The sequence below is a fragment of the Filicampus tigris genome, chromosome 8 (genome assembly GCF_054856515.1).
Source record: "Filicampus tigris isolate MCC_2025a chromosome 8, RoL_Ftig_1.0, whole genome shotgun sequence".
Taxonomy (NCBI): domain Eukaryota; kingdom Metazoa; phylum Chordata; class Actinopteri; order Syngnathiformes; family Syngnathidae; genus Filicampus; species Filicampus tigris.
The window spans coordinates 14,725,631-14,743,772 of record NC_141224.1 but is presented as its reverse complement, the minus strand read 5'-3'; the positions used below and the strand labels follow the sequence as shown (position 1 = coordinate 14,743,772).

General features: G+C 39.8%; 2 protein-coding genes across 2 annotated transcripts; one reads left to right on the top strand and one right to left on the bottom strand.

Annotated features, from left to right (window-relative positions):
• mrpl13 (mitochondrial ribosomal protein L13) lies at positions 1 to 12,749 on the bottom strand. Its single transcript, XM_086039268.1, has 7 exons — positions 12,623 to 12,749; positions 11,783 to 11,906; positions 10,573 to 10,666; positions 9,938 to 9,998; positions 9,525 to 9,611; positions 6,686 to 6,807; positions 1 to 282 (listed from the first exon to the last, which is right to left on the bottom strand). Exons 1-7 carry the CDS (start codon positions 12,647 to 12,649, stop codon positions 258 to 260), a joined length of 540 nt encoding a protein of 179 aa, XP_085895394.1. The 5' UTR covers positions 12,650 to 12,749; the 3' UTR covers positions 1 to 257.
• A 230-nt stretch (positions 12,750 to 12,979) lies between these two features.
• dscc1 (DNA replication and sister chromatid cohesion 1) lies at positions 12,980 to 17,355 on the top strand. Its single transcript, XM_086038094.1, has 9 exons — positions 12,980 to 13,342; positions 13,607 to 13,775; positions 14,982 to 15,116; positions 15,233 to 15,323; positions 15,431 to 15,569; positions 15,791 to 15,843; positions 15,917 to 16,071; positions 16,152 to 16,300; positions 16,843 to 17,355. Exons 1-9 carry the CDS (start codon positions 13,173 to 13,175, stop codon positions 16,952 to 16,954), a joined length of 1,173 nt encoding a protein of 390 aa, XP_085894220.1. The 5' UTR covers positions 12,980 to 13,172; the 3' UTR covers positions 16,955 to 17,355.
• The last annotated feature ends 787 nt before the right edge of the window (positions 17,356 to 18,142 follow it).

Below are 18,142 nucleotides of genomic sequence, written 5' to 3'. Positions count from 1 at the left end.
AATGTTTTAAATTCTTTATTAGCCAAATTTGCAAGAAATGTACAATGATCCCAAACTGAACACACTGACAGAAAGCAAAACAGAATAGTTGCCACATTAATAGTTTTTACTCATCTCTAATTGCCTTTATTTGATGAGAACGTGGGAGTCAAATGTCAAGAGAAGTGTAGCTCTTAAACACAACAGGAGAATAAGTTGTAAAGCTGCAAACGGCAGTCGTGCAGCGTTGAGGCGTTATTGCAGCCTCCTTTGTCTTCTCACTCCATCTTGAAGTCTTCAGGTCTGCGGAAGGGAAGAGAGAGAGAGAAGCGCATTTCCCATTAGCGCGGGCACACGGCGCCACACGTGCGGCCAAGAAGGTGATGGATGACAAGTCACACAGATTTTATCCATGTTTGTTTTTGTACTTTCAAAATGATGCCAAGCACAACATCTTTTTTTGTCTGTTGTTCATCTTCGATTTCAGGCCCGAGTCAGATATTATCAGGTGGCGTGTTTTGGTTTAATGGCAGCTCTTTCGACTATGGCTCTAAGTTTATTTTGTTTATTTCTGTCTGTGCATTCATGTGATTGTGTGTGTCTGTGTATGTGTCTGCTCCCAGTTCCTGAGAGAATATTAACTATGTGTTCATAAAGGGCAATGATTAAAATCGCCCTCAGTGACCCCAACCGCACACACAATGTAAAGTGAGTCGAAAAGACAGAGTGAATATTAACAAGGGAAGGCAACTCTCTTGAACAAAGCAGTTTTAACCTGACCTTGATGGCCGCAACACTGATTGGCTGAAGACTGAACCAGTAAACAATACCAGGTCGCTTTCATTTATTGCCGCACGCTCGCACACGAACGGCAATCGCCAACACTGCGCAGAGGCCAAACAGGGACGGGGCTTGCACATAATTCCTTCCTCTGCTCGGCATGCAAATAGGGGAGGTGTTGACCTGAAATTGAAGGCGTTGAAAACTATTTATGGTTCAGTGTCGGTCAAAGTTTTTCAGCATGAGACTCAAATTGACAGGCACACACCCAACACAATTTAAATTGTTTTGTTTTGGGGTTTTTTTCCAACTACGTTTGACATTTAAAGTCTGGATTGTCTGACTGCAAGTAAACATTATCTTAAATGTGGCATATGGAAATTGACTTTCTACAAATTGTGAGCAGCCACCCATCAAAAGTGAAATTAAACTACCAAAAGTAAATGTTTTGTTTTCTGCCCTTCACATAAAATGCCTGTAAGTGAGCCATTCTGAATTTTGCCGACATCATAAGTTGGCTAAATTACATAAGTGCCCCAACACCGCGTGTGTTCACCCAGGCTACACAGTAGCACTAACTTGTCAAAGAAAAAAGGTAAGCAGAGCTGCGGTGCTGGTTTAGGTTAGCATTAGCTTCTAATAACCGGCATACATGGGTGGAGGGTATTTGTATTGTTGTTATGTCATGCACCGCACCGCTGATGGCAGCAAGTGAAACTCATATTGAAGCTTTATGGGTGCTCGCTTTTCATGTGGGTGGGGCTGAATTGAATTTTCACCATGGATCATTTGGGGGTGCACTGCAAGCAGAAAATAAAGTTCGAAGTGATGGAATTGGAAGTGTTGAAGACAAAAAAACAGAAATGCAATCTATCATCCAATATTTTTGAAGATGGCATCAGCATAAAAGCTTTGTTTTGTTTGATTTAACTCATCTCGCATGTGTGGTAATCAGATGTGACCTTCCTGTGGAACATTGCATTTAAAACGTGGAACAGCACACTTGAAAAACTGCTTTGTGAGAGGCCAACACCAGTTGTCACGGTGCACTGAAGCGACCGGCGCAGATGCAACATAATGCAGTTGAAAAGAGTTTTGTCTTATATGGCATGACTCCTGCTTGTGACTGGCTTGATCGTCCAGTCTCTAAAATTGTATTGCTAAACAAAGGATATGTTGTAATAATTTTTTTCCCTGGCATTACATTTTTTTTTTTTTAATTACTGTATTTTCCGGACTATAAGTTGTGTTATTTTTCATAGTTTGGCCGGGGGTGCGATTTATACTCTGGAGCAATTTATGTGTGAAATTATTAACACATTATGACCTGTATATCATTTCACATGTTATTGCAGGTCCATCGGCTTACGGGTGGGTTTTTGCGTTGTGCCCGTGGGAAATTCGCTATACACAGAACAACTTCAAAGCATTCCCGGGCATGTTATATATGGTTAGAAAACTGAGTTTTCGCAGATTCGAATCATACCAAACATTATAGTATACAATCATATCTGCAGGCTCGGCGAGCATATAAGTCAAACAATCGCTAACACACAAAAAAAAAAGGAACTCGGCATTTCAGCCTCATAAATGTCTGACACAATTTCATAATCCATCATCAATGATCATATTACGTCGACAAGGGTCCAGTAAAAGTATTCCAGTAATATAGTTAGTCCACAACAAGCCTGAGATGCACATCCTTCGATGGCTTTAAACACGAGATTTCAAAACATAGGCTGGACCTTATGTTTGATTGATTGCTTACTTGATCCAATAAACAAATGTTTCCCGAGTCAGGAGTTCAACAACAGCCAATGAACAAATTAAATGCGTAAATAGTACCACCCCTGCATATGGACGATTTGTCAATTGTGTTTGCAGTCACAACGAAACTTGCTAAGCTGGTGATTGACGCATTCGACGGCCAATGAAATTCTAAAAAAAAAACAAAAAAACCCCATGGAAACTCGTGCGTAACTTGCGTAACACACACTTTCAAAGCGATCGAATCGATCTACAACCGTTTTGGTGAGTTTAAAGTTATCTTACCTGTTGTAAATTCCTCATTAGTGCTTCGTTTATACAGGCATTGGTTTACTGTTTGTGCGTTTTACACCAGGCATGTTTTTGGGCAGCTAATGGGTCCATTCTTTACGTTGATTTGTGTCGGGCATATTGTTGGACAGCTAAAAGTGGTCCTAACGAGAGACGCTTCGAGTCTGTTAGCCGCAGATGCGCGCCTCTTCGTCGTCGTGTGCGCGCCGGGATTGAGCTAGTTGTTGAGCTCTGTGGAATGGATTGGAGCGCTATTAAAGCCACATTGATCCCTATCACTGTGTCTGGTCACGCTCTTTGATTCAAGTGACTCTGTGGATGAGGCGCTCCGGTGAATCCCCCCAAATTCATATACAGTCCTAACTCCGCAACATTACCGTAACTTTCGTTCTCTACATGTGTGTACAATTTTACTATTTGATTTATATGGACACATTTATTAGCGTTACGCGACGGAGACAACTTGGCTTCCGGGGACAGAAGGGGGCGTTGTGTAATGTAACGTAAGCATACCGTTCAGCCTGTTGTTGTCTCTATTGTATTTTTATTTTAAATTGTTCGTCATTTAAATTTTAAATGACATGTCTGTTTTTGGTGTTGGATTTTATCAAATACATTTCCTCCCAAAGTGCGACTTATACTCCAGTGCGACTTGTATATGTTTTTTCTACTTTATTATGCATTTTATGGCTGTTGTGATTTGTACTCCGGAGCGACTTATAGTCCGGAATATACGGTACACGAGGAGAAAAGATCTGTTCTCTCCTCCCCATACTGCACCTTCCACAACAGCCGCAGCCATGATTACACAGTGGTGCTGGTTTGCCCCCGCCTCTCAGATACCAGATGCAAAATCAGCCGTTGCAATTAATCTCAGGTTCGATAAATCAAATTGTGCGTGATAAATTAATCTATATGCATATACTCCCCACAGATGTGCAAAATGAACTGTGCAGCAATGTAGCCCATTTGCCAGACGCAATAGATGGTGTGCCCGGTGAGTAGATCAGACATCTGTCTGCCTGAGCAATCAAAGTTTGCATTTTTACATGCAAAAAATATATATAGTCATTTTATTTGGTAATTATTTTTTTCTTTCTAAATATAGCAACAAAGTCGCCAAATTGTCAGTGGTGATTAGCCACTCGCTTCGTCGCATGCCCTAGGTAGCCTAGGTTGTCATCGTAACGAAAGCTGTACTCTGTGACAGCACCCCGAAACTAAATTGAGTGATTTCAACCAGAATGATAATCAGATGTTAAGTGCACTATAATTGTTTTGCTTTTGTTTTGATGAAATCATATCAGAGAACTGTGTTAAATTATGAAAAAAAAAAGAAAAATGCATAATTGAGCTCCTTTTGAATTCAAGCATTGTCAAGCCTTTACTTCTATCAGCCTGGAGAGAAAGATTGAGTCCAGGCTGCCCTGTAAAAAAAACAAAACACAAAAAAAAACTCTTAAGAGGGAGCAGCAGTGTGCTTAGAAGATGAGTTGGGATGGAAAAAAGAACAAGCGTCAAGTTAATGAACCAGAAGGCTGGCCAATGACCCGACGGGAAGAGGATGTTTACTACGTTTACTATGAGGCCACATGGTGACAACACGATTATTCTTATGATGACAGCAAACTCCGGCATCACTGTCATCATCCTGCAGAAATACTCTGACAAGCCATGAATACGATTATGCTGCCCCTCTGACAAAAAACTAGGTTAGGTGAGACATTTTCAGCCTTTCAAAGTTTGTCACAGCAGCTGTCTGAACAAGACCTGCAAAATAACAAGTGACGTCCGTTTAAATCAAAGCCAGCACACAGCACAGCACCAGACAACACAAATGAAACTGAAGTCACAAAGTGCAACTGAACCAACAAAGACACAACAAACAAACGCAGCTAAGTTTTACAGACACATTCAAGCAGCCTGCAACTACAAGCATACAAAATAATCAAGAATGGCTTTCCGAAGCAGGCCAGAGCCCAGATCTAATCCAGGGTTATAATAGTTTTGTATTGTGCAATTTTAGTTTGTATTTCATTTTCACTTTTGACTTTTAAATAGCGTTAGTTTGGTTGAGTTTTTAGAGGGGGGTTTGTTGTTTTTTATCATTTTGAATATGTTTCGTTTCAATTTAGTTTCCATTAGTTTTAGGTTTGTTTTTTTTACCATGTGGTTTATTTGTTTAAAAAAAAATTACCAAGTATTGTCAATAATGGAAACTACATTTCCCTTACAGTAACCCTAAGAAATACATTTAAAATAAACTCTGAAAGCTCATGCATGAAATTTATTGACAAAGTTAGAAATTATTTTTTCTATTTAGTCACACAGATTGTAAATCACATTATTTAATTGAAACTTGCTAGTGAACAGACTTCCATTAAAATGTCCATATGCACACAGTCTTCATGTAATCACATTAAGAGATGGTATTGTGCTCCTAAGGCACGAAAATAAGAATTGATCTTTTGTAATAGCCAAGGATACTCCAGTCTGTACTATTATAATTGAGTTGCTTTAATTTCAAAACAATTTCTTCATTATGTAAAGCCAATTAGTGATGTTCCGATCAGGTTTTATGACACCGATACCGATCAGGCATGAGTGAGATCGGCCGATACCGATTCCGATCACAAGGAGTACCTGTATATTTTTCCATTTATTTATGGTGACTGCTATTATGTAATATTATCTGGGAAAAAAAACAGCCATATTATTGCCGTAATTTTGACAAAAATCTATATATATTTTCGAGAGCATGAAGAAATACAAAACCGTTGCTGGCACAATACAACAATTAAGCTTTTAGTAACACAGTTTTTAACAGATCAAAAGAATCAGCAGTCTCAAAATACTTAATTATGTAAAAAGTCAAATAAATAACATGCCACCTAAACATTGCATGGTTCAGAATATCATCAAAGTACAAAAAATAGTCACATGCAGGCTTCAATCGAATAAACTATTCAATGAGTTCCTAAATTGAAACGACTCAGGACCTTGGTTTTATTTTGTCATGTGCATAGACAAACTATCTTGTGCATTTGTCAACGAGAAAAAAGTAACGCATCATACATAACACATTTTGGAATACATATGCCTCGTTCAAACATTGTCATTTCTGTAAGTTTATTAACCATCGTACAAGTATAAGGACAGGCTAACCTCTGTCTAACAAAACTAAAATAAAGTCAAACTACTCACCCTTTGAATGAATGTCTAACCAATGCATAATGGTGAGGGAACAGTAAGGTGTTTGCATGGTGATACTGGCTCCGAGTGGCATTTTATAGGTATTGCTATGATTAAATCCTTGTGATATTCAAATCGAATTCCGATGTTAATTGATTGTATTGATCATATTGTACTGAACAGCCACAATCATGTCAGAGCTGCCTCCTTTTATGGTTCTATGATTATCATCACACTTTCTATTTCTAAAACTATCACATTTATGATGGCACAACACGCATGATGATGGTTAGACAACGCAAATTTTGTTTGACTTCTGCGGCAAATGTCGGTTGAACTCCAAATTGTTGGGACTTTTTGAAGTAGTCACCTTCTGGGGTTCCACGGTATTTATCTGTTTAGGCTTTTTACGTTGCCACTAAAGACTCTCTGGAGATTCTCAGTTAGCTCCATTTCTTTATTACATGAGCAGCTGCAGCACTTTTAACCATCTGGAGCTTTCCCTCAACAGCAGCCAAGAGTTTGAAACCATCAAGTAAAATGGCCATCAAGTCAACATCGCCCCCTTGTCGTCCTTGACCATTTCCAATATCCAAAAACCTTAATACTGTGTTTAGAGCCAATGTATTAGCCTATCCCAGCATTCATCTCATGGTGTGCGTGATTGTATACATACGGCGTCCAAAGCCTGGGGAAGGCATCGATTTCCTCTTGTGTGTATTCGCTGAGCTTCCTGGGAATTTCTCTGGGCTGAGGCAGCTCCTCTGTCAGGTTGGCTCGCATGTCTTCGGGCAGCTCCTAGTAATGGACAGCGACCAAGTGCGAGGAGGTGAGGAGAATGTTTATGAAGAGATGTGGAAAGACACTGGAAATATAGTGAACCACCGTTTTGTTTTTGTTTTGTTTTGTTTTTGGTTTTTTTTTGGGGGGGGGGGGGGGGGCTTCAGACCAACCCACGAAAGTTCAACTTATTAAAAAACGCCTAAATTCAATATAACACTGTTTTTAAAGTTTTCCTTCGTGCCTGCTCCCACCCTTGCTGTCAAGACATCGAGGACTGTCATATAACATCACTTTAAAGAATATGAAAGGAAGACTCTTGCTCGACTAGCTCTGCAGATAAGAGGCACAGTGTGCTTGCTTCAAGCTGTTTGTTACTCCAAGCATGTCCCAGTTTACTGGTAACACCATAAAACAACAACCAAAACTGTATAGTATAAATAAACAAAACATTTTCAACCGACACCGAACATAAAATGTGAAATCCCACAAACAGCTAACGGAAATGACTTACTGAATTACTACATACACGGAGCAGCAAAACATACCAACGGAGCATAGAGCAGTACTCATTCTTTCCATTCCATGTGTACAACCAATGTAAAAGGAAAAAATCTGGTACTGTATTTTATTAAAGGAGCAACCCCTTGCTTTTGATGTAAACTACGCTGTATCTCTTCCAGTAGACTTCAGGGCTGCCTGGCGTGTGACGGCCGGTGGACAGTTACAGGACATACAAACGTTTTTAAAAAAATCAAAGCAAAACTTTCCATCGGCAGTATGAGCTGTTTTTGTTTTTTTGTTGCTCTTTTTGAGTGGTCATTGAAGTCAAAGTGACACGACCCCTCACGCTCCCCGTGTTGATGCGAGCAGTCAGTAACCCCAACGACTTTTTCAAATTATGAGTGTCTTAAAATGAACGTTTGCAACCAGCTACGAGATTTAACGTGTTAACAATTGGTGAAATAAATACAGCGGACTTGCCAGTGCCACCAAGGCAGAAAACATGGCTTGCATCAGCTCAATTCTGCTCTGACATTACTAAAAAAGTGGGGAAGAGCACAGAAGTATTCATTTTCTGAGAAATATCTACTTTTACATTTTCATTTAATGTAAAAAGAGCCAATTCATGATTTTCTTTTCATGATATATTACTATGTGTTTTACTGTAAAAGGATTCTACGGACAATCTTTAGGGGGATGCTTAAGCCTGGACAACTGGAGGCTCTGCGTCATGCTCAAGAGCACCTCGATAGTGCTCAGGGGAGCAAATTGGCAGGTCTCTGATTAGCAGCTCTAATTTCAAGACTTATACACCAATAAGGACACTTTCACTTTTTATGTGCGCCCCCGAGTCAAGTCCTTACCGACTGAGCTACAGCTGCCTTTTAAACCTCTGCACGACCTTAAGATATTAGTCTCGAAGGCCTCTCCACCGGCTTATTAATGACTCAAGGTGGGTGGAGATAAATATTCATTAAGGGGCGCCAACAAAGCCAAAGACAAAAATACCATGGCATCAAATAGACACTTCACACCCCACTCGAGGGAATTGCTAACATGCCCCACTATGAAACGTCTTTTCTAATGAATAGTTCATTAAAGTTGCATACAAGGCAGCGGGAGCTGGGGGTCACTTTTATAATCATGTGACAAAATCCGATCAAAATCTGATGATGCTTTTATGCTGCCACACCATCATAATGGGGTTGCTGTGAAAATTAAATTTGTCTCAGTCAGATGCCTGACTGATCATGTCTGTCCTTGCACATATCAAAGCTGCAGAATGAAGAAGTAAGCAAAGGCTCAGTCATATGGCGCCATCTACTGTACGCAGTGGATACTGCAAGAACAAACCAAAAAAAAAGACCTTTTGACATGTAGTGATACTTTAGGTGTACAAAGGGATATTTGGACAAAACTGAAAAGAAAGACATTGTGAGGAAAATAGTAGTAGAAAAAAAGAAGTAAAAAGATTACATTAGTACTATTACAAATTGTTACCAACTTGAGATGTCTTAATATTATGGGAAAAAAGGCATACGCTATCTCTAAGGATTTCGGCTTTGGAACCGGAAGGTCACAGTTTGAGTCCCACTGTAAAATGCAAAAATGGCAACTCGTTTTGGAGAGGTGCCAGTCTGCTCCTTCCTCGACTCTTCTTACACATCTGCACGCATGTAATCTGGTTCTCTGTGTGGTGTGCAACACAAAAAATACAGCAGATGTACCACAAGCTGAGACCAGTGGCTACTCTCTCTCCAGGCGTGTCATATAATGAACAGAATATTAATCAGGTTTTACACGTGTGGCTCATACTAATGATGGTGTTGATATGACAAAACAATCATTGTTTGTCAAACTTCTACTCAAGGTTATCTGAATATTTCCACCTCATTCTTGTAAATGTATTACGATTTTGTAAAATAATGTCTTCCTCTAGAGAAAAACATTAACATAACAAAAACGTCAACCTCTTAATTCCATGACTTTGATTATTTTGTTTTCAGCGTTGACCTGGCAATTCTTTGTGTCACAATTTAGGTGATTGTCTGCTCATGGCTTAGTAGGAGAGTACTACAACTTTATAAACGGTGTTTTGTTCGGCATTTGAGAAGATGTCTTACGTTTCTACAATTTGATCAATTGTCCCAAAAAAAAAAAAAAAAAAGTGATTTAGCTTGACAGCAGATGTTAAAATGTAAAAATGTGTTTGAGTGCTGTTGTGTACATACGTCTTCTGCAAAGATGTGTAAGCGCTGCATCATGGTACGCCTGTGCAGGTTCTTGGGCAGCATGCCGTACACGGCTAACTTCACAATCTGGTGGGAGGAGATATGTTTCAAACTATCTTAACAAACAACTGATTGTCTTGTAAGTGAAAAAAGTCACTTACTGTAAACATTTGTTTTATCTTAGTTTTTCTCTATTAGACAAATCCAACAATGTAATAAAAAAGTTTATAAAATTAACTTTTGGATTTTGGCAAATAGCTGCAATGACACAGTAAGTGAAAAATTCCAAGGGGTCTAAATACTTCCCATAGCCACAGTATGTATGCAACCTAATCAATATGATAAAATAACCTTTACGTGTGGACAGTGAAATTTGGAAAGTGTGTGTGTTGTCAGGTCTTTATGGTGCTTACAGCTTTGGGGTCTTTTTGATGGAGCTGAGCAGCAGTGACTTGTTTGAAGCTCCCGGGATAGCTTTAAAAAGATGAAAGAAAACATATTCAGTAAGAATCTTTTTGCTTTACGGCCTCCGAGAAACATGTTTGGTCTTTGCTTGTAATTGTTGGACACAACAGGAACCATTACGTTCTAGAGCAGTGTTTCCCAACCTTTATTATTGGAAAAACCTCGTGGCACATCACCAAATAGAAACGTTACAAAAAGTAGACAGTGGACACCTGCTATTCGCAGTGGATAGGGACTGGGCAAGGCCACCAATAGCGAAAAATGCATGTATAATTGATGCTCATTGATATGTATTGGGAAAAAGAGAACAAAAAATGAACCCCCAAAAATTATATTTTTAAAAAAATGCTGGTAAAAATTTAATATGGGTTTTCAAATTTGCAAAAACAGTGTGGAATCTGTATGCGTGTATGGGGACAAACAAACTAAAAATAAAGGCACACTATCCCGAGTAAATGAATAATTTTCGGAGTAATTAATTTGAATTTGATCATTTTCATGGCACGCTTAATGATCTCTAATAAAGGGTTGGGAATCCCAATTTAGTGAACCTTTCTAAATGAGATGGCTGCCTTCCACTCACCCAGTGTGTGATGAGTAGACTTTCTGCTCCCATTTGTTTCCAGAGAAGGCAATGTGTTTACTGTTTATTACCACTACATGGTCACCACAGTCACCTGCACACAAGAGGGCACATTCATGTCAAAGCCCAGCACAACAATATGATGACAGACACAAACATAATCCATGTTTTATTTGCTACTATCACCAAAAATATCGACCCATCCATCCATCCATCTTGCACAGTTCATCCTTTTACGGGTTGCGGATAAACTGGAACCCAGCCCATCTGACTTTGGGCAACAGGCAGGGTACACACTGTCTAGTCACCAGTCAATCACAGTAATTGCACATACAGACAAACACACTCAAATTCACACCTACGGACGATTTCGAATCTTCCATTGACCAAACGTGCATGTTTTTGGAATGTGGGAGGAGTTACCCGGAGAAACCTATGCAAGCATGGGACGAACATGTCAACTCCACACAGAAAGTTCCAAGATTCAAACCCTGAACCCTTGGCTATAAGGCGGGCTAGCCTCATGTTACGCTATGTAGCACCCAAGGATCAAACAGTTAACGTTCAGGTTTACTTTTATGTATGTGCTTATGTGTGGAAAAAGACACACTGAAAATAAATTTGACAATAACACAATTGAACTGTGAGTTGCTAAAGCAGCACTGGGCAAGAAATCGAATCGGGTTTTTTTTCACAACTCTTTTGATGAAACATTGACTTACAAGTACAGTAGTTAAATGGGACTTCATGCCCTGAGGGGGTCTGTATCATTTTTACTGGCAGAAAGCAACTTTGAGGAGGATGGGATCAACCCTGGCACACAAAAAAATACAAATGTCCTGAATTGCTTTACGGCATACTCACTTCCTCCTTTCGCTATAAGGACGGCTCAGGATTTCACGACACTACACGCTGGCACGCATGGGAAATGTGCTTTTGTCCATATGGCACCGCCATAATCAACAAAAACTGACATGACAGTGTTGCTTTAATCTATAATTCACCTTTTTTCAACAAATAACATAAAACATACAAGATTAGAGCATACATTGGAAAATATTGACTACCAACTTCATTTTTTTCTTGTTCCAACTTTTATTTTCAGAATATTCATTAAAAGGGACCCAATATTTTTTCCACTCTATTCCAAAACTTTGCAGTTCAAACTTAATAAACAACGTGAGTCTGTGTATGTCTTGTAATAACTCACTGAGTGCATGGTAAATCGGTTTGTGCTTCCCTTGTAGCCTGACAGAGCACATGGTGGCAATTTTCCCAGGAGGCTGCATTCTGGCGTCGATCAGGAACCACGAGCGAGCAAAGGTGGCCCATTGCTAAAGAGATGGTAGGGATAACATTACATGGCATTATCCCAATGGAACACCGTATACAATTGTCATCTTCCAAAGACCTAATTCTATCCAATTTCTCAAATTGAAGGCCATAGAATGTCACAGCGCTTTGTAGCTCTTCTGCAGTTGTATTAGTGGAAAAGGTGAAATATGGAACACATTTAATAAAGTGACACGTTAATCTTCCAAATGAAAGCACAGGTGGCACAAAATAAATCTACAGCGAGTAACTATTAATATTTAATTCGATGCAAAACACGTAACTGCTACATTATCCTAACCTACAAGTAGACAAATTCATGTTTTATATGTGGACACACACAGACAGCTACCTAGTCGAGCTTGTTCATTATTATTCACGTGATAATAACTGACTAAGCGCATCATAGCATTGTTAATCAGTGGATTTTATGCAATGTCGTCCTTAATTCAACGACTAGTTGACAAGTGTGCATTTTGTTCAGAAATAAGGATTACAAGGGCATAAGCTAACAAAATGTAGAAAAACTGATTAAGTTTACACTTCAGTTTATCATTAACTACACAAACAAGAAAAAGTACATCTGTCGTGTATCCACAGTTTATTTATTTCCTACCTATCCTGTGGTACCGCATATAGCTAACAAGATAAATGACATCGTGGGTTGTCTATTACGTGAAAAGCGTGACGGAGATATGAAATAATGTGAAATCATTACCTGGGCAGATCTAGAGAAACTTGACATTTTTGAAAACACTACAAGCTCATCCTCGATTCGTTTTGACCCTCAACGTGAGTCAAGGCGCATTAATGATATTTACTCGTCCGAAACGCATTGTTAGAATGTAAGGTTCCGCATTGAAATGTGCATTGCATTCTGTTTAAACATAATAGTTTGTTTGTTTTATAATGTTTCATAGTATTTATCATGTTATATAATATTATTCATAATATTTAGGTAGTTTGTGTATTACAAATACAGTGAAAATCTGCTTACTCATCGAGGAACGTTTTGAAACTGGCTCACGCTTGAATGAGAAGACCCGTAGAGAAGACAAGGAAGTTTCTACACGGGTTTATTTTTGACATGACACATAGTCCAGCTTCCTTCCTGCGACAAAACAGGGCGCGCAACTTTGATGACAAGCTAACGCAGCACTAAAATTTCTTACTCTCAGAATCACCCATTAAGAGTACATTTTTCTCATTCGTTTCGTCTACATGGTCAAATTTTGCTCTGGATTTATTAAATCTGTGGTCTGTTCAAAATGAGAACTTTGGAGGAAGTTCAGGCGACGCTTGAGATCGCCAAATTGAAAGGGGAAGATCTGCAGAAAACCATTCACTGTTTGTCTCTGGGAGAGAACGTCTCGTCTGCAGACTACTGTCTGATGGAGCTGGACGACACACTGTGCAAAGACATAGAAGCGGGTAACAGGTCGGAACAGTGTTTGAAATTTCTAGTTTAAAAATGCAATACGTAAGCAGAGATGGGAAATCCAGGTCCAGAAAGTAAAATCCCTGCCACAGTTTATCTTGAGCCACAGGCGCTTCCATTCAACTGAGCTCGTTTACCTGGCGTTTGAGTAGAAGCACCTCTGGCTCAAGACAAACTGTGGCAGGGTTTTTACTTTCTGAACCTGAATTTCCCATCTCTGTTTGTAAGTGTCTGCAGACCTGACAAGGATGTCCTCTTTGGCAGCTTGGTGATCAGAGGGGACAAAAATGAACACGCCGTGCTGTGTAGCAATGACAAAACGTACGACTTGAAGATCGCAGACACGTCCAACCTGCTGCTCTTTCTCCCAGGATGTAAAACACCCGATCAGCTCACCAGCACCCAGGAGAGCACACATCTCGTTCACGCTCAGGTTATATGAGTTTCGAAGTTCCTTTGCATTTCCATCAGGGTTGGGTCTTCAGGATCAGATCCTCCCTACTGACCTATATTTAATGGGGTTTTTTTCCATGAAATTGCATGATTTTATTCCTACCAATCTATTCGCTTTCATTTTAAAACGTTGGTCTTGGGTTCCAGTGCGTGTGGCTGTTAAATTCATATTTGCCCAGGGCCTTCAGAATCAGTTTTGCTGGTCGATGTAACTCAAACTATATTAGCAATCAGAGGTGTCAAATCTAGGTCTGGAACATGAAAACCCTGCCAACGTTTGGCATTAGCCACAGGCGTTTCCTACTCAACCGGCAGGTAAACGAGCTCCCGGGGAGCGTTTTTTACTTTCTGGACCAGGACATCTCCGTTAGCAGTGGGACTGTTTCTTGAAAACTATCACATTTCAAATGTGTCTCACAGGGCCCATAATAAAATCATCATTTTTCAGACTTCTGATTGGCTGGCCAGAGCAAGCCAAGTTCGACAAGCAAAACACATCACTGTAATACATTTTGTTTTAATGATGTATGTGGCACAGTTGTCTGCTGTTATTGGATTTCTCTTTAATGTTATTGATGGTTTCTAATTGTGATGTGATAGTGGTGGTAGGAGGTGGATTAGTCGGGTAAGTCCCCACTGATGGCCCGGGTGCCAAAGGCACGGCCTGCCGTGATCGCCCTTGCATTTAATAGCAATAAAGTGTACGATGGCTGAAATGAAGGTCAACTGGGAATTTAAATCTATCATGGTATCATTACAATATTCAATATACTGGTAGTTGAATATTCAATAATCAAATGCACCCAGCAGAGGTCAGTAATGCCATACAATTAAAATTGGTTTACATGCATGTCAAAACTAAATGCTCTCCGCATGCTTACTTGGGTTTCTCTGGCTACTTTATTTATTATGTAGCTCATTGAAATTACCTTAAATGTCCAGTTAAATCATTTGATTTTACACTAGTATTTCCCATATATTTCCAATATTTGCAAATCTCAGAACACCTCCCAAATTCTCCTGCAGGACTTGCCTTGCAAAGTCCAAGAAAAGTATATAGAAATGTCCCACCCTTTTAATGTGTACCAGCTAGTTTGTATTCGCATAGTATGTAATAACAGTTCAAAAGTACCATAAAGGTAACAAGATCATCCAAATCAGCATCAATGTTCCTCCCTCTTTGCAGATCTGGGGCTTTTGCAACAGCTACTGGGAAGTAAAGAGGCAGCGTCCTAAATTGAAGAAGCTGCTGAGAGTTTTAAGGGAGAACCCATATCAAGGTCCTGCCTTAGCAGGGCAGCAAGAGAACACTGAAAACACGGTGACATGCTTTTCCTTCTTGTACTTACTACTATTTTATCATGGTTAATTCCCTGTACATCATTTAAGACTGGATATAAACAGACAATACATGACTTACATATCCCTCTTCTGTAGTACGCCATGGACGATCTGCTGGAGACAATTCAAGCCAGTGAAGAGGAGCTCAAGAATCACTTGACGGCCATCCACGCCTGTCAAATAAATGGTAACAGACACAATGTTAACACACTGTTAAGTGAATAGCTCACTGCCAGTGTTCATGAACACTGAACAATATAAAAGACATTTACAATAGCGTGTGTGTTTCTTCAGGCTGCTGGCGCGTGCTCGACTCTGACTATGAGATGAAGTTGCTTGGTCATGTGACTCAGCTGGTGGACTCAGAGTCGTGGTCTTGCAACAAGGTTCCACTTCAAACCAGTCTGGAGGAGTTAGGCCCACTCGAGCCCAGGTTAGTGTCAACCGTCACTCAACTCAACTTTGTTTATATTGCACTTTCGAAACAAACATAGCTGCATACAAAGTGCATGTGCATGTGAAAATCAAACATATAAAAACAACTACCGGTAAACATAGGACAATTAAGGCAATAATATGATAGCAACATAAAAAGAGGGCACTGTCGTGGATTAACAGATGAAAAGACTTCCAGTATCCTAATGTCATTCACAGAGAGATGATTGAGCATTGTTTAAACTGCTATGGGACACGCTACATTGAAAATGGTGAGTAACACATTTGCACAATCTGTAGGAATTGGCAAATAAGAGTTTGACATACCCACGTGCCTCCAAACAGACGATGTGTTTTACACTTTGGATGAGGCTAAAGTTTGTCGGGCCACCGCGCTCATGTTGTTGAAGAATGCCATCAAGTTCAACCTGAGGGAGTTTCAGGAGGTGTGGCAGCAGAGCGTACCAGATGGCATGAGCACCAGTCTGGACCAGCTCAAGGTTTGCATCTAATCATCACATTTTCATTGGAAATCAGAAATCAATAGCAGAGTATAACGAGAACATTCCACTTCCTCTAGAGTGTCGCCTTAGTGGACCGCACCTCCCGCCCTGAGACCATCTGCCTTCTGCAGGTAGAAGATCTCCCAGAGGATACACTGGAGCGCTTTAATCATCTCTTCACACTGCGAGAGAAATGGACAGAAGAGGATATTACACCATATATAGCGTGGGTATTATCTCTGTTTTTAAGTAAAGCAATTTTATTAGTCACGTACAATGTTAAACTAAATGTATTCATAACTGAGGAGCAGTGGACAACCTTAATGTTTTGGTGGGCCGTGATGTTGTTACCTGGGCTTTTGGTGGGGACTTAGGCCTGCCGTACACCGGGTGACACAGCCCAACGCGGCTAAACTGTCCCGCCATGTTTTGGAAGGCCGTCAGCAGCTAGTTCAGCTACAATTTGAAATTTGAATGGCAGATGAATGTCGTCACAATGTCGTGAATGTAACGGCCAGTCTCAAATGCCACGTTCTCTCACATTTCGGAATTTGTCAGAATACAATGTTTCTGTGGCAGTTTCTGCAAGCAGCAACGTGCGCTCGAACAAGAACGTGGTATGAGCCTGCAATGAAAGAGATATAATCTTAGAATTAATGACAAAGAGTGTCTTCCTTTGTCTTTGTCATCAATCAGTGTGTGCGTTTCTTTATTTTCTTCTTTTTAACCGTACACATGAGTTATGTTGTCTCCCTGCCTGCTTTCCAGGGATCTTTGCGGAGAGAAACAGACCACGGGAGCACTATTGACCAAATATGCTCGATCTTCAATGCAAAATGGCACTAAGGTGTTCAACTCTAGAAGGCCTATTGCAACTTAACATAATTCTCTTACTGTCCATCACTTCTAGATTTAGACATGTTTATAATGTTTGATCCTGACTTTATCCTGAAAACTGTTGGAGCGTATTCAGGTTACTTCAATTTTAATTGTTTGTCATCATTCAAAATAATATTTTTTTGTCTCATCATTTTGCCTAAAAATCAAAAAGAGAGAACACTTACTGGCGGCTATTTAGGTGACTGTCCACAAGGTGGAGACATGAAAATAAAAATCACCTGAGGAGTCACCAGCAAGACCACATGACTAGCGCGGGGCCTGTTCTAAAAATGGCTCCTTGGTGAAGGGACATTTATTTCCATGGAATGTTGAAGTGCCCATTTGAAAATGTTAACACATTTTATATTTATAATAAACTGTCACATATTGTTTTGTTCTTGATCTATTTGTTTCCAACCTTGTGGATTTTTTTTTCTTGTGGGGGGGGGGTCATCATACACATAGAGGATATCATGATCAGCAAGGTATGTTGAGCTAGGTACTGTTATCTCAGAAGTGTATATGAAACTTTTAGCCCTTTGGATTGATCAGTACCCACAAAATAGCATTCAGTTCTTTCAGGGTCACAAAGGTCAGTGACCCGTGTTATGCAGTATTAATATACTGGATACAGAATAGCACGTTCTCTAGGTTTTTAGCAGTATCAATTAAACATTAAACCTATAAGGTTATATACTCAATGGTAATGATCTGTAACAAATAAACTGGCAACAATGAGTTAAAAAGTTCATATAAAACCATAAATGAGATTGAATTTATAAAATGTAAAATAACTGAATCAGATTCAAACTAACTCCATGAAATGTTTTTGTGTGCATGTGGCTTACCGCAGCTTATGTCAGCGCAGATGTGTGACTCATTGTGCTGAAACATCCAGTTTGTTTCTCAACTCACATAATTGTGTGTGTGTGTGTGTGTGTGAATAAGCCCATGAGTTCACCAGACATTGACAAAAAGTGACTTAAAGGCCGCTACAAGTTACAACAACATCCAGCGCACACTCATAGCTTCCAAAAGGACCTTTGTCTACACTGGTTGACATCACTGATGGGAATGATGACTTAGAAATAGATTGGGCAATTGTGTTTTATGCAGCCTGCCATAGCAACCAAAAAATGGAACTAATTATGCATTTTAATCTGTACGAGGAAAATCTTTTTTTTCATAC